Here is an 18,220-nt window from a genome sequence, read left to right on the forward strand (position 1 = left end):
TTTATCACACATCTTCTTCCCTAATCTCTCAACTCTTTTGTTTTTTCTTTTTCATCTTCACTAATCTCTCGTCTCTTCTATTTTTTTGTTACATTATAATAATTTTTATATTGTTTTATGCTATTATTTTATGTTTATTATTCCATTTTTGTCTAATTTAATTTTTACATATTAAATGGGAAGTTGTTGTCAAAATATGACGAATTTTGTTGTTATTTGATAGTGTATGAATATCTAAATACAAAGTTATTTTGTCATCTATATGTATATGTATGACTCAATAAAATATTTATAAAAAATCGAACTAACCGAACTGAACCAAACTGCATTGATTTGGTTTGGTTTGGTTCGGTTTTTTTCTAAAAGCCAATCGAACCAAATTAAAACGCGTGATTTTTTCTCTTGCGGTTCGGATGATTTTTTCGTTAAAACCGCTGAAACCGCACCACGAACACCCCTAACTTGGTGAGTTAGGGGGTGGCATTCGGCCTTCTTTTTCGCCCCTTTAGTAATCACACCTTCTGGATGACTGTGAGGGCTATTAGTTTCCCCGCACACTGCCTTGATTTTAATCAATCTTTTCTTTTGCTCCATTAAAGCTATTTTATCCATCTAATCTGCAAGACAAAATAAAAAGGTCATACATTGCTAAATCATACATATAAAAACATCAAAATATTCAAAGCTTACTCAAGTATTTATTAAGGGAGTCACTGGCTTATTGCCACCGCTCGTTCACTACACAAGACTCCATGTCATCAAATTTCTATAGGAAGAGAACTATCTCGGCCTCGCCCAAGGTAAGGTAATTATAGTCGCACTCGCTGATCTCCAAGGGGTTTTCCATTCAGGCTATCAGGAAGAAAAAGGCTTTATATACTTCTACAATAGGTTGGGAATCCTCTTCTTTTCACTCATACAAACCCGTCTTTCTAGTTCTTGTAATGATTGAGTATGGTTTGAACAAGGCTTTTCACAAAAGGATACTTACGGTAACCCAACCCCATTTTCAGAAGGTCTACTGGCATATAATGAAAATAACACCTCATACACTGGGGGTATTTCCAACCCTCTGAACATAATTTCAAATACCCTAACAAAGTTCCAATTATTGGGTGTCAGCTGAGAATGTGCAATGTTAAGAACTCTCATAACTTCTTCTTCAAAAGGGGGAAAAGAGAAAAAAATCTCCATGTTCTTAATGAAAGGGGTGTAGAATTAGAAGTAAGGAGGGGAGGAATTAGGAGAGATGCCCATATGTTGAAAATTAAACCTCCAAAACATACATCTCTTCATCTACCAAAGAAGAGGTGTCAACCTTCTTCCGAAAGGAGATTATCTTCCCCTTAATGGTACAAGAGTGCCTAATCCCCTTAATGGTACAAGAGTGCCTAATATCTTTGACATCCTTAGACACTTCGGAAGGGGAAACCAATATCTCTTTGTTTCTTAGGAACACAAAAAACAAAAATAAATTACTACCACCATCCTAATCGTTACTAGAAATATTAGAGCCCTCGATCTCACAAAGCTAAAAGCTTTATTCTAATCTAGGGCCCTACAAAATTTCTTTTTTTTCTAAATCCCTAACCATTGTTATTATGAAATGGAAAGAAAGATGAATTTATTACTTGAAAGGGATTTGAATAGAAGGAGCTTCAAGAAGGTTGTGCGAACATAATAAGTAAAGAAAATGAAAAAGGGAACAAAGGAGTTATTTTATAAGCGAGAAAGAGCTACACTCGAAAGTCTTTTAGGATCACCTCAAAAAACTCATAATGCCTCTGACACATGCAAGGACCAACTCTATTTAGCGTCTTAAGAGTAAATCATAATTTTTTACATTAAATGTAATCAAGCGCTTACATCACTTGTATGATGTATGATATCCTTCAGCTAACACACAAGAGACATTTGGAAGGGGGTGATGACTCACCCCAAACTGAGGGACCCACCTCTAACTAAGGGACACGCCCATATCTGAGAGACTAGGCCCTAACAATGGACTCCCCCCTAACTGATGGACTCGCCCCTAACTTTTGGACTCACCTAAAAGGAATGAAGAGTTTAAGATTATATGGAAGACAAACTTAATTACTTCACCTTTTACAAGTCCCCATTCTTGAGGGATTGTATAATGATATTTGTAAAATACCCGTACGAGTGATACAAGGACCTGCCATAGTCGTTCACTTGCCTAAGGGGTCACGTCTAGGAATGACTTCCACTTGCTAAATGGTCAGCCATGATGAGAGAATGGGGATGATAACGTGTCTACATTCCATAACCATGTTTTAGAAAAATTATGCCAATTGCAAAAACCCATAGAACTAACAATCAAGAGTTATGTTATCAAGAGTGTGAGTAGTATTAGATAGGGTGGAGATGATAGGGGGAGATGATAGGTTGGGATGAGGAAGAGTTGGCAGAAATTTTAAAAGGAAAATAGGACTCATAAAAAATAACATTCCTATAGAGGTATATTACATGACTTGACAAATCATACAAGATAAAACCCTTTAGGCCTTCTTGGTATCTCATGGAGATAGACTTCCTAGCCCTAGAGTCAAATTTTATCTTATGTGCTTACATAAAGGTGGCATAACATAAACAACCTTAGAAATTTAGATGCATATTGGATGGAGGTGTTTAAAAAATAAGTTCATAAGGACTTTTGAAATTTAGGAGATGGGTAGGAAACTTGTTAATTATGCGGATAACATGTTGCAGAAAAAAATTCCTGATGGATAAAGGTGTATTGGAATGAAAATGAAGGGACCTAGCTACATTAAGAATGTGTTGGTGTTTTCTTTCTACCACACCATTATGTGGAGGAGTTTTAGGGCAATACTTGTGATGTAAGATTCCTTTGGACAAAAGAAAAGGTGCTAGGGTGAGGAACTTAATTCCATTGTATGATCTTAAACATTTGAGGATTGTGTTAAATTAATTTTCAATGTAAGCAATGAAGTTGATGATAGTTTTAGAGATATAGATGTTTAAGTTTTTTTATACGTTGATGATATTTTTTTTTTTAATGTTGATGGTCATTGAAGATGTTATTTTTATTATAAATGATGAGAAATTAGTTAGAGACGTAGAGACGTGTATTCATAAGGTTTATAAAATAAATTAAATTTATAGTTTATTAAAATTTATATTTAGTGAAAAAATTTATTTGTTGCAATGGTGAGAAATTGTTGATGTAGCTGGGCTGCCAAACCGTTTTTATAGCCACTTAGGTAGTCATATAGATATCGGTGTACCAGAATGGATTTAAATCAACAACGGCTACAAACCGTTGTGATATTCCCCAACAAAACTTTCACTACAACGAGGAAGGGCTTTAAAAGCGCTTTTTATAGCCTTTAAAAGCGCTTTTTATAGCCTTTAAAAGCGCTTAAAAGCGCTGTGAAAGCTGGCGCTGGCGTAGCTAACAAAAGCGCTTCTAAAAGGGCTCTGGTAGGCCCCCCCTATAAGAGCGCTTTTCTGGAAAAAGCGCTATTGTAGGCCCCCCTTTAAGAGCGCTTTTCAGGAAAAAGCGCTCTGGTAGGCCCCCCTTTAAGTGCGCTTTTTCCAGAAAAGCGCTGTTATAGGCCCCCCTGTGAGGGTAAAAAAAAAAAAAAAAAAACGCAACATACTAAAGCGCTTTTGGAAAAGCGCTCTTATAGGGTGGGCTTTAAGAGCGCTTTTTCCAGAAAAGCGCTCTTATAGCCCCCCTATAAGAGCGCTTTTCCAAAAGCGCTTTAGTATGTTGCTTTTTTTTTTTTTTTTTTGCTTTTTTATTAATCTTTGGCAGCGCTTTTACAAAGAAGAGCTTTAGTATGTGGGCCTTTAAGAGCGCTTTTCAAAAGCGCTTTCGTTGCTAAATGAGGTATTTTAATGTGCAGCCTGTAATTTAATCCTCCCAGTCGACCTGTAATATTTTCGACCTGTAATATGTTTTCAACCTGTAATATTTTCGACCTGTAATTTATTTTCGACGATATTATTTCAGCCATCAGTAAGACAATATATATATATATACTAATATAATACCATTATAATATCCAAAATTTTATATATACATCATTACAACATCAATAATATTATAGTTCAAATCGACACAAATCCTACATGAAAAAGCGCTTAATATAAAATTGACACAACTCTTCTTTGATTTCTTCCAACTTAATCTTCGGGTACGCAGCAGCACGGAATTCGTCAAGGTACTACAAAACAAAAACATAATATGAATGATACATTTAGTTAAATGTAATAAATTATATGAAATTATCTTAAGTTATAAATTCATACCGTGAGCGGAATCTCTAATTGATTTGCCTGAAGGATTTCTTTCATAAACCTCAATACAAAGTATCCGCAATCGTAACTGTTTCGCTGTTGCGGACACTACATAGAAAAACAAATAAGATTCTATAGTTGTGCATTGTTTTATCAAGTAGCATAAATATATTATAAGCAACATTGTGAAAAATAATGTACCTGCACTTGGATCCAAGTAATGTTGTTAGATTTAGTTCGAGATACCTGTGCGTCCCGTTGACTTCGGAACACTTGTATTGATCTAATTAACAAATATATAAAAGCATATGTTTAGATCAATCCCACAAATAAGTAAATATATATATAAATATACACGAATATATATTTAGAACGATCCCACTTACAAATCAACGATGTCCTTCATGGCCGGATAATTGGTCCATTCACCATTTACCGAATTCAGATAATACACGACTTCCCTTATAGGGTTGATAGCAAGCAGCAACCAGTGTGCTCTATAAATAAAAACAATAGGTTATATGAAAATTTTGCTATACACAAAAGAAACAGAGATTAGATGAACAAAGAATGAGAAACTAACCCTACTGGTCGGGTATTATACGCCCAAAGATGCAGACATTCTGTATTGCCGGTGGACATGAATCTATCGACTAATCGCTGTCTAACTGATTCCCGTTCCGAAGCAATTGCCATTCCGCTGCAGTGGGCGGAAGACACGAAACGGAATCTGTTAGACAACGGAGTCCCGCGCAACACTCTGTCATACAACAACCTTAAATAAAAACATAATAAACATTAGATTATTTTCATTGAAATGTGTAAATAAATTATATTGTGGGACTAATTAAATAATATATCGGATGAGTGAATATTACCGGATGTATGAGTGCATGTTAGTGACGCCTAGTTGATCATGCTTAAAAATCTCCTCCAAGTCATCAATTGTAATAAGTGACTTGAATTCAATACCGAAGACACTCTCATCCATAACGATTTCACGTAAAGCACCATCCTTCATATCGGACATATCAACCATTGTTGCGAGCGTCGACCGGTACCGAGGCACAAAAGCACCGCCTTTTTTTCCCGCTGGCTTCGGAGGACCAGTGGGTGGTACGGTACGAACTTGCTGCGTCACTTGTTGTGACTCCCGAGCGGATGCCTAAAAATCATATAAGTTAGGTAAAATATAAAATCATGCAGATTTAGATTCAGATTAATTGTTAACACTTTAAATGTACCTCTTTTAGTGATGCAACGGACTCCTCCTCCTGTAAAATCCCTTTACCCTTAACTGTGGGTTTTATAGGAGCAGTCTAAAATTAAAATGTAAAAAATAATTAATAAACGGTTTAGAATTGACATTCGAAAACTAAATGATTCATAATCGTTTTCAATATATCTCATCACTAATGGTAATGAGCTCCGAGGGCCATGCAACAAATGATCCTATTGCATCTCGCAGCAATGTCGTCTCTGAGACCATGTCAGGTACCGGTAGCATCGCACCATGATCTACTACAACATCCACCGATACTTTCAGGTGTTCATCCGGGAGCGGTCTATGGTGAAGTAAATCTCCCAAAGTGTTGTGCACTTTTCCCTTGCCAACTAGTCGATAACTCGGTTCCGATAAGTATAGTTGGCAAGATGAAATGCCCTAAACCAATAGTAAATATAAAGTCATTATCATTAATAAAATAGAACAATTTAAAAGGAAAAAAATTATAATTACCTCGGGAAATTTCCTTTGATAGTTGATACTAGCCTTATCACTAGTTTCTTTCACCGATGAAGTGTTGCACTTTTCTCTCATATACGCCTCTTTATCTCTTTGCAATTCAGAGACTTGTGCTTGCAATTCCGCCAACTTTTGCAACACTTCTTCATTTGAAGGATTTCTTCTCCTAGGACTCTTGTAAAAAGAGGTTGGAGTCACACCATGACCCTTACCCCTCACCCGACCGGGATACTCAGGAGCATCTAGTGCTCTACTAAGTACGCTCCCCTCACCGGTGGATGCCGATTGCGACAAGGTCTCCTGTAATTCATTTACATTAAAAAATCATTTATATATTAAAAAACATTTGATTTAATTAAAGACACAGTATTATACTTACACATTCAGTAAAAACTCTCTGAACTTCGGGATCGACAGCTTGATTCTTGCCCACACGAGCTTCCCTCCACAACACATGTACAGGAAGTGAGGTTTCCTCACTTTTAGTCTCCTCTAACTATGTATTGACACAAATGATAAAATCGTCAAATAAAACACATTTAGACAATTAATTAAAACGCATTTCTATTTACTTACAAGTTTATCCTACAAGCGTGCATATCCCATACGCCCTTTTTTGTATGGATACGCGGGTTTGGATGCTCTCGCACTATTCGTGGCACTCCTTTTCCGAAAAGCTTCATCTCTTTGATTTACAAACTCAGCCCAATCATTTTCACCAATGAAGATCTCATACTTTTTTGGCCGTCCCGGTGCCTCTTCAAGAAAGTTTCCATCTTTATCCTTAAGATAGGTGTTTGTTGTAACACCCCAAATTCTACCCGAAAATATCATGCGTGAAATCAGAGTATTTTAAAAACTATCAACAAGTATTTGGGATATCACATTTACTTCATATTAACAACTCATAAACAGATACATAGCACTTTAATCTCAGATAAGCACAAAACAACTTATAACAGCTCTTAGACAAACCAACTTCATTTTAATATGCAGCAGAATCATAACATTCAGCTTTATAAACAAATCATCTTATTTAATTGGAAACAAATTCAAACATCATAGTACTTCTCAATATCCAATTTGGAACTCAACTAAAACATGAACAACATAGAAACAACAATATAGACAACCCCCCGAGTGCTACGTATCAGAGCGGCACACCAACTGGATACGATGAACCTACAAACTTCCATAGTTATACTTGAGTACCTGCCCATTTCCCATGGTAGGGGAAACATCAGTAGAAGGGGTGAGATATCAAACATTATAAAGGAAAGTATGATAATACATATAGCAAAGATAAAATCATACACAATTCACCACTTCTCAATATAAGCAATTTGCATCACAACAATAATGTTAACTATCAACTATAACAATGTATTCAAGTTTACAAGTATGTCATTCAAGCACATAATAACATATACTTCCTAATCACAACGTAAATTAATACAACTATCAACAATGGCAAAACATGGTTCATATATTCCACATATATACATATATCATTAATACATATATATATTTGCATTCTCATCATATACGTTTCATTTACATATATCACCAAAATCATGTATCAAACATCACCAAATTTAATTATCACATCTCATGCACACATAACAATCACCTAATCACATAATTACATATATTCAAACATCACATAACTCCAATGTAACTCAATGCAAGACATGTGACTCTATGCATGTGGTACCCAATATGGACCCAAAGTTCCACCGCTTCCGATTCATATAGAATCTAGCCACGCTTCAGATCCGGACAAGACCAAAGCCACCAAATGTAAACATATAGTTTACCGCTTTCCGATTCACTCTAGAATCCAAGCCACGCTTGTGTTTCAAAGCAATTCCACCTATGTTTCAAGGCACACTATGATATGAATGTATGTACAATCTCACAAATATATGCAATTAAGATCATCTCTACCATCTTAACTTTCCACATATCACAACAATTCAACTCTATGAATTATCCACCAATTGTACACAACATTCACAACACACACACACATCATTCACATATGAGAGGCCAATTAATCAATTACGATTCACACAATCCAATTAACACTAGTAATCATACTATCTCATGTTAATTCTCATTTTTGTCAATTATACATGAACACACATTTTCAACATCAAGCAATTAGTCATTAGAATTAATGCTAACCAACTAACCATAAAGAATCAATATCAAAACAACATCATTGGCATGACAATATATATTTCTCAACATACATATTCAAGCCAAAACACAATTACAAACAATTTCTCAAAATACCGTAATTTACCGATAAACCGAATAATTGGTCCAAGTTCAAGTATATTCCAATCACATAGACTTATTGGAATCAATTCAACTAATAATTTAACTATCCAATTAATAATTAAACTATATTAATTTCAATTCAACTATTATATTTCTATTCCATTATTTTCCAATTCTATAACAAAACCCATTATTTCACTATCAATGGTTTACTCACAACAAACATAACAATCTAATACACATAGATTATCAATTGCACACAACTTATCACATTTATATCATCACATTCCAACAATCATCAAATACCCAAAATTGCAACATAGAAGAATATGGATATCAAAGTATAGAATTAAACCCACTATAACATACTATCATACAACCCTTTAGCATGAAAGAACCCCACCCTTACCTTGGAAAATATGAACTCTTTCACCATAGCTCTAAGCTTTTCTCCAAAATAAATCCTTCAAACATAATTTGGAGACACACCTAAAAACCAGTTCGGAAATCAGCTTATCAGACGAACTTAAAATCCTCAAAATCAAAATCGCTCCGGTCAGAACTTACCTCTATGAGTCAGGAACGTTGTGTCAAAACCACGCGACGATCCAACGGTTGGATTGAGAGATACATCCGTTTTGCTAAGGTGACTCAATGCTGAAACTTGCTGCGAAAATGAGGTTTCTTCTAGCTTTTCTCTTCCACCATTGTTCTCTTCCCTTTTGCCTCTTTTCTCTTCTTCCTATTTTTTCCCCCAAATGAAAATAGTAACCTCTAAAACCCTAACCTTCTCTTACTATCTCACTTATGTCAATTGGGCTTAACCCACCAATCCATCCATTATGTTTCTATCACTTAGGCCCATTTAGTTATATCTCTCTAATAACTCAATTGAGTCAAATACAAACACTCACATAATTAAATACTTAAATAATTATTATATCACATAATAACTAAATAAATAAGTAATTATTAAAAACACCAAATAATGTAATTACTAATATAATTAATAAAAATATTAATAAAAATCGGGATGTTACAACTCTCCCCCACTTAGAATATTTTCGTCCTCGAAAATACAATCGACACAACCATCTCATCACCAAAAATACACTTACTCTCTCCAGACTCACACGAACACAAAGGCATTCCACACCTTCGACCATACAAAGCTTCAAAATACAAGCTCTCAAAAGATCCTTAAGCTACTGAATCGTCTTCTCCGTTGGACCATCAGCTTGCGGATGATAAACAGAACTCAAACACAACTTAATAATCAAAGTACTCTATAAAACTTTCCAAAATCTAGAAGCAAATTTCAGACCTCTATCAGAAACAACACTCGACGAAATACCATGCCAACTCACATTCTTTTCAAAATACAACTTTGCAAGTCTCTCCATCGGATAATTCCTGTTTATCGGAATAGAGTGAGCAAAATTCGTCAATCCATCTACAATGACCCAAATTGCCTCACAATTAATCGATGTCCTCGAAAAACCCAAAACAAAATTCATAGAAATGCTATCCCACTTCCACTTAAGAATGGACAACGATTGCATCAAACCAGACGGTTTCTGATGTTCAATCTTTGACTTCTGACAAGTCAAACACGAATGCACAAATTCCGCAATATCCTTCTTCATACCTCGCCACAAAAATAACTTTCTCAAGTCTTGATACATCTTAGTAGCACCAGGATAATTACTCAACCACTTTGATGCCCTTCATCCCAAAAATTCTCTTTTTCAAATCCGAAACATCTGGAATACAAATTCAATCACGACATCTCATGACACCGTTCTCGTCAATCCGAAAATTATCACCTTATCCTCAATCAATCAATTTCATCTTGTCAACCAATTTCAAATCCCATTTTTGACCTTCTCTAATCTCATCAAGAATACCACAAGTAAGCTTCAACATACCAAACTCAAATCTCGAAATTATTCCAACAATTCCAATTCTTGAATCATCAACATAGACATATGCAATTATTTCCTACTCAATGCATTGGCTACAACGTTCGCTTTTCCCGGATGATAATTCAAAGCAAAATCCTAGTCCTTCAGGAACTCCAACCACCTTCTCTGTCTCATATTCAACTCTTTCTGATCAAGCAAATACTTCAAACTCTTGTAGTCACTATACACATCGAATCTCGATCCAAATAAGTATTGCCTTCAAAGTTTTAAAACAAAAACAACGGCGGCCAACTCAAAATCTTGCGTCAGATAATTTCTCTCATGAATCTTAAGTTTCTTTGGAGCATAAGCTACAACTTGTCCTTTTTGTTTCAACATAAAGCCTTGCAAAACCTTCCTTCTTCTTAACCAACAAAAACATATGCACCTCTAGACGACACACTCGAACGAATCAACCTCTCCTCAAACAAATCTTCAAGTTGACTCTTCAACTCTTTCAACATCATAAGTAGACATCCTATATGGAGTCCTCGATACAAGACTAGTTCCAGGAACTAAATCGATCGAAAACTCAACTTTTCTTTCTGACGGTAAATCACTTACATCTTCAGGAAACACTTATGCAAATGCGCCAACTATCGATAATCCCCCAATCGTTATTTCCTCATGAACATCCAAATTTGCAAACAACCTAAACAACATCGCACCATCTTGCACAGACTTATTCACTTCCAATATTATCAAGCTGGTAAGACAAGTCTATCTCATTCCAATACGATTCCGTCTACTATCAACAAGAGATTAAGGGTGATCAGTTCCTCAATTTGTCAATAGATAGCCGACAACCATAATGGTAGCGTAAACCATCGTTACTTAACTGCAATAGAATCCTTTACGTCACCAAAAGTACCATACTTCATTAACTCCCAAAATCACCTGAACATGCTAACACACACCTTGTGATAACATTAGAACATAATTCCTTTACACCACTATCAACACTTTTTATTCTTGGAATCATACTCGTCCCTTCACATTTCTAACTCCGACTTGAACGTTCCAACAACTTCGACAACTTTTCCAATCTCTTGCCAAGGATCCCTTGACAAGGTCTACCGTAATCCGTCGCTTAATCATTATTCTTAAGTCAACATCCTACGCAACGGTTACTTAAATTGATAACTTCACAGTCCACTAATAATGCTGAATATGGCAACTTCCTAAATTCCATCTTATAACAATTATCCTTATTCCAAGATGATCCGACTTGTTAAACAAACAAAATCTTAAATCCATGTTACCTTCGAATTCGGAACCAACAAACTTCTACATTGATTGTTCTGTCTCCTTAAGCAATATATTACACCAATAACTTACAACTGAAACATATCCGAGAAGCACAGCTTCTCCCTACTTCGCTTAAACTAACCCTGCAACAAAACGAACAAGTACCAACAGTGTTTCACACACATGTCGCGTACTGAGGAATAAAACACTAACAGCATTCAACTATCAAACAACTCAACTGACTCGACAACATGGCCGGACGGACCAACCAGGCTCTGATACCACTAATGTAACACCCCAAATTCTACCCGAAAATATCATGCGTGAAATCAGAGTATTTTAAAAACTATCAACAAGTATTTGGGATATCACATTTACTTCATATTAACAACTCATAAACAGATACATAGCACTTTAATCTCAGATAAGCACAAAACAACTTATAACAGCTCTTAGACAAACCAACTTCATTTTAATATGCAGCGGAATCATAACATTCAGCTTTATAAACAAATCATCTTATTTAATTGGAAACAAATTCAAACATCATAGTACTTCTCAATATCCAATTTGGAACTCAACTAAAACATGAACAACATAGAAACAACAATATAGACAACCCCCCGAGTGCTACGTATCAGAGCGGCACACCAACTGGATACGATGAACCTACAAACTTCCATAGTTATACTTGAGTACCTGCCCATTTCCCATGGTAGGGGAAACATCAGCAGAAGGGGTGAGATATCAAACATTATAAAGGAAAGTATGATAATACATATAGCAAAGATAAAATCATACACAATTCACCACTTCTCAATATAAGCAATTTGCATCACAACAATAATGTTAACTATCAACTATAACAATGTATTCAAGTTTACAAGTATGTCATTCAAGCACATAATAACATATACTTCCTAATCACAACGTAAATTAATACAACTATCAACAATGGCAAAACATGGTTCATATATTCCACATATATACATATATCATTAATACATATATATATTTGCATTCTCATCATATACGTTTCATTTACATATATCACCAAAATCATGTATCAAACATCACCAAATTTAATTATCACATCTCGTGCACACATAACAATCACCTAATCACATAATTACATATATTCAAACATCACATAACTCCAATGTAACTCAATGCAAGACATGTGACTCTATGCATGTGGTACCCAATATGGACCCAAAGTTCCACCGCTTCCGATTCATATAGAATCTAGCCACGCTTCAGATCCGGACAAGACCAAAGCCACCAAATGTAAACATATAGTTTACCGCTTTCCGATTCACTCTAGAATCCAAGCCACGCTTGTGTTTCAAAGCAATTCCACCTATGTTTCAAGGCACACTATGATATGAATGTATGTACAATCTCACAAATATATGCAATTAAGATCATCTCTACCATCTTAACTTTCCACATATCACAACAATTCAACTCTATGAATTATCCACCAATTGTACACAACATTCACAACACACACACATCATTCACATATGAGAGGCCAATTAATCAATTACGATTCACACAATCCAATTAACACTAGTAATCATACTATCTCATGTTAATTCTCATTTTTGTCAATTATACATGAACACACATTTTCAACATCAAGCAATTAGTCATTAGAATTAATGCTAACCAACTAACCATAAAGAATCAATATCAAAACAACATCATTGGCATGACAATATATATTTCTCAACATACATATTCAAGCCAAAACACAATTACAAACAATTTCTCAAAATACCGTAATTTACCGATAAACCGAATAATTGGTCCAAGTTCAAGTATATTCCAATCACATAGACTTATTGGAATCAATTCAACTAATAATTTAACTATCCAATTAATAATTAAACTATATTAATTTCAATTCAACTATTATATTTCTATTCCATTATTTTCCAATTCTATAACAAAACCCATTATTTCACTATCAATGGTTTACTCACAACAAACATAACAATCTAATACACATAGATTATCAATTGCACACAACTTATCACATTTATATCATCACATTCCAACAATCATCAAATACCCAAAATTGCAACATAGAAGAATATGGATATCAAAGTATAGAATTAAACCCACTATAACATACTATCATACAACCCTTTAGCATGAAAGAACCCCACCCTTACCTTGGAAAATATGAACTCTTTCACCATAGCTCTAAGCTTTTCTCCAAAATAAATCCTTCAAACATAATTTGGAGACACACCTAAAAACCAGTTCGGAAATCAGCTTATCAGACGAACTTAAAATCCTCAAAATCAAAATCGCTCCGGTCAGAACTTACCTCTATGAGTCAGGAACGTTGTGTCAAAACCACGCGACGATCCAACGGTTGGATTGAGAGATACATCCGTTTTGCTAAGGTGACTCAATGCTGAAACTTGCTGCGAAAATGAGGTTTCTTCTAGCTTTTCTCTTCCACCATTGTTCTCTTCCCTTTTGCCTCTTTTCTCTTCTTCCTATTTTTTCCCCCAAATGAAAATAGTAACCTCTAAAACCCTAACCTTCTCTTACTATCTCACTTATGTCAATTGGGCTTAACCCACCAATCCATCCATTATGTTTCTATCACTTAGGCCCATTTAGTTATATCTCTCTAATAACTCAATTGAGTCAAATACAAACACTCACATAATTAAATACTTAAATAATTATTATATCACATAATAACTAAATAAATAAGTAATTATTAAAAACACCAAATAATGTAATTACTAATATAATTAATAAAAATATTAATAAAAATCGGGATGTTACAACTCTCCCCCACTTAGAATATTTTCGTCCTCGAAAATACAATCGACACAACCATCTCATCACCAAAAATACACTTACTCTCTCCAGACTCACACGAACACAAAGGCATTCCACACCTTCGACCATACAAAGCTTCAAAATACAAGCTCTCAAAAGATCCTTAAGCTACTGAATCGTCTTCTCCGTTGGACCATCAGCTTGCGGATGATAAACAGAACTCAAACACAACTTAATAATCAAAGTACTCTATAAAACTTTCCAAAATCTAGAAGCAAATTTCAGACCTCTATCAGAAACAACACTCGACGAAATACCATGCCAACTCACATTCTTTTCAAAATACAACTTTGCAAGTCTCTCCATCGGATAATTCCTGTTTATCGGAATAGAGTGAGCAAAATTCGTCAATCCATCTACAATGACCCAAATTGCCTCACAATTAATCGATGTCCTCGAAAAACCCAAAACAAAATTCATAGAAATGCTATCCCACTTCCACTTAAGAATGGACAACGATTGCATCAAACCAGACGGTTTCTGATGTTCAATCTTTGACTTCTGACAAGTCAAACACGAATGCACAAATTCCGCAATATCCTTCTTCATACCTCGCCACAAAAATAACTTTCTCAAGTCTTGATACATCTTAGTAGCACCAGGATAATTACTCAACCACTTTGATGCCCTTCATCCCAAAAATTCTCTTTTTCAAATCCGAAACATCTGGAATACAAATTCAATCACGACATCTCATGACACCGTTCTCGTCAATCCGAAAATTATCACCTTATCCTCAATCAATCAATTTCATCTTGTCAACCAATTTCAAATCCCATTTTTGACCTTCTCTAATCTCATCAAGAATACCACAAGTAAGCTTCAACATACCAAACTCAAATCTCGAAATTATTCCAACAATTCCAATTCTTGAATCATCAACATAGACATATGCAATTATTTCCTACTCAATGCATTGGCTACAACGTTCGCTTTTCCCGGATGATAATTCAAAGCAAAATCCTAGTCCTTCAGGAACTCCAACCACCTTCTCTGTCTCATATTCAACTCTTTCTGATCAAGCAAATACTTCAAACTCTTGTAGTCACTATACACATCGAATCTCGATCCAAATAAGTATTGCCTTCAAAGTTTTAAAACAAAAACAACGGCGGCCAACTCAAAATCTTGCGTCAGATAATTTCTCTCATGAATCTTAAGTTTCTTTGGAGCATAAGCTACAACTTGTCCTTTTTGTTTCAACATAAAGCCTTGCAAAACCTTCCTTCTTCTTAACCAACAAAAACATATGCACCTCTAGACGACACACTCGAACGAATCAACCTCTCCTCAAACAAATCTTCAAGTTGACTCTTCAACTCTTTCAACATCATAAGTAGACATCCTATATGGAGTCCTCGATACAAGACTAGTTCCAGGAACTAAATCGATCGAAAACTCAACTTTTCTTTCTGACGGTAAATCACTTACATCTTCAGGAAACACTTATGCAAATGCGCCAACTATCGATAATCCCCCAATCGTTATTTCCTCATGAACATCCAAATTTGCAAACAACCTAAACAACATCGCACCATCTTGCACAGACTTATTCACTTCCAATATTATCAAGCTGGTAAGACAAGTCTATCTCATTCCAATACGATTCCGTCTACTATCAACAAGAGATTAAGGGTGATCAGTTCCTCAATTTGTCAATAGATAGCCGACAACCATAATGGTAGCGTAAACCATCGTTACTTAACTGCAATAGAATCCTTTACGTCACCAAAAGTACCATACTTCATTAACTCCCAAAATCACCTGAACATGCTAACACACACCTTGTGATAACATTAGAACATAATTCCTTTACACCACTATCAACACTTTTTATTCTTGGAATCATACTCGTCCCTTCACATTTCTAACTCCGACTTGAACGTTCCAACAACTTCGACAACTTTTCCAATCTCTTGCCAAGGATCCCTTGACAAGGTCTACCGTAATCCGTCGCTTAATCATTATTCTTAAGTCAACATCCTACGCAACGGTTACTTAAATTGATAACTTCACAGTCCACTAATAATGCTGAATATGGCAACTTCCTAAATTCCATCTTATAACAATTATCCTTATTCCAAGATGATCCGACTTGTTAAACAAACAAAATCTTAAATCCATGTTACCTTCGAATTCGGAACCAACAAACTTCTACATTGATTGTTCTGTCTCCTTAAGCAATATATTACACCAATAACTTACAACTGAAACATATCCGAGAAGCACAGCTTCTCCCTACTTCGCTTAAACTAACCCTGCAACAAAACGAACAAGTACCAACAGTGTTTCACACACATGTCGCGTACTGAGGAATAAAACACTAACAGCATTCAACTATCAAACAACTCAACTGACTCGACAACATGGCCGGACGGACCAACCAGGCTCTGATACCACTAATGTAACACCCCAAATTCTACCCGAAAATATCATGCGTGAAATCAGAGTATTTTAAAAACTATCAACAAGTATTTGGGATATCACATTTACTTCATATTAACAACTCATAAACAGATACATAGCACTTTAATCTCAGATAAGCACAAAACAACTTATAACAGCTCTTAGACAAACCAACTTCATTTTAATATGCAGCGGAATCATAACATTCAGCTTTATAAACAAATCATCTTATTTAATTGGAAACAAATTCAAACATCATAGTACTTCTCAATATCCAATTTGGAACTCAACTAAAACATGAACAACATAGAAACAACAATATAGACAACCCCCCGAGTGCTACGTATCAGAGCGGCACACCAACTGGATACGATGAACCTACAAACTTCCATAGTTATACTTGAGTACCTGCCCATTTCCCATGGTAGGGGAAACATCAGCAGAAGGGGTGAGATATCAAACATTATAAAGGAAAGTATGATAATACATATAGCAAAGATAAAATCATACACAATTCACCACTTCTCAATATAAGCAATTTGCATCACAACAATAATGTTAACTATCAACTATAACAATGTATTCAAGTTTACAAGTATGTCATTCAAGCACATAATAACATATACTTCCTAATCACAACGTAAATTAATACAACTATCAACAATGGCAAAACATGGTTCATATATTCCACATATATACATATATCATTAATACATATATATATTTGCATTCTCATCATATACGTTTCATTTACATATATCACCAAAATCATGTATCAAACATCACCAAATTTAATTATCACATCTCATGCACACATAACAATCACCTAATCACATAATTACATATATTCAAACATCACATAACTCCAATGTAACTCAATGCAAGACATGTGACTCTATGCATGTGGTACCCAATATGGACCCAAAGTTCCACCGCTTCCGATTCATATAGAATCTAGCCACGCTTCAGATCCGGACAAGACCAAAGCCACCAAATGTAAACATATAGTTTACCGCTTTCCGATTCACTCTAGAATCCAAGCCACGCTTGTGTTTCAAAGCAATTCCACCTATGTTTCAAGGCACACTATGATATGAATGTATGTACAATCTCACAAATATATGCAATTAAGATCATCTCTACCATCTTAACTTTCCACATATCACAACAATTCAACTCTATGAATTATCCACCAATTGTACACAACATTCACAACACACACACATCATTCACATATGAGAGGCCAATTAATCAGTTACGATTCACACAATCCAATTAACACTAGTAATCATACTATCTCATGTTAATTCTCATTTTTGTCAATTATACATGAACACACATTTTCAACATCAAGCAATTAGTCATTAGAATTAATGCTAACCAACTAACCATAAAGAATCAATATCAAAACAACATCATT

The 18,220-nt window shown here is 35.2% G+C and overlaps 1 protein-coding gene across 1 annotated transcript; it reads right to left on the reverse strand.

Annotated features, from left to right (window-relative positions):
• Positions 1 to 4,824: 4,824 nt before the first annotated feature.
• LOC131625699 (uncharacterized) lies at positions 4,825 to 6,336 on the reverse strand. The gene is made up of 5 exons (XM_058896535.1): positions 6,023 to 6,336; positions 5,689 to 5,947; positions 5,529 to 5,602; positions 5,163 to 5,449; positions 4,825 to 5,059 (listed from the first exon to the last, which is right to left on the reverse strand). The coding sequence occupies exons 1-5, from the start codon at positions 6,101 to 6,103 to the stop codon at positions 4,840 to 4,842; spliced, it is 921 nt and encodes a 306-aa protein (XP_058752518.1). The 5' UTR covers positions 6,104 to 6,336; the 3' UTR covers positions 4,825 to 4,839.
• Between the last annotated feature and the right edge of the window lie 11,884 nt (positions 6,337 to 18,220).

The sequence above is a fragment of the Vicia villosa genome, unplaced genomic scaffold (assembly GCF_029867415.1).
Source record: "Vicia villosa cultivar HV-30 ecotype Madison, WI unplaced genomic scaffold, Vvil1.0 ctg.000233F_1_1, whole genome shotgun sequence".
Classification (NCBI taxonomy): Eukaryota; Viridiplantae; Streptophyta; class Magnoliopsida; order Fabales; family Fabaceae; genus Vicia; species Vicia villosa.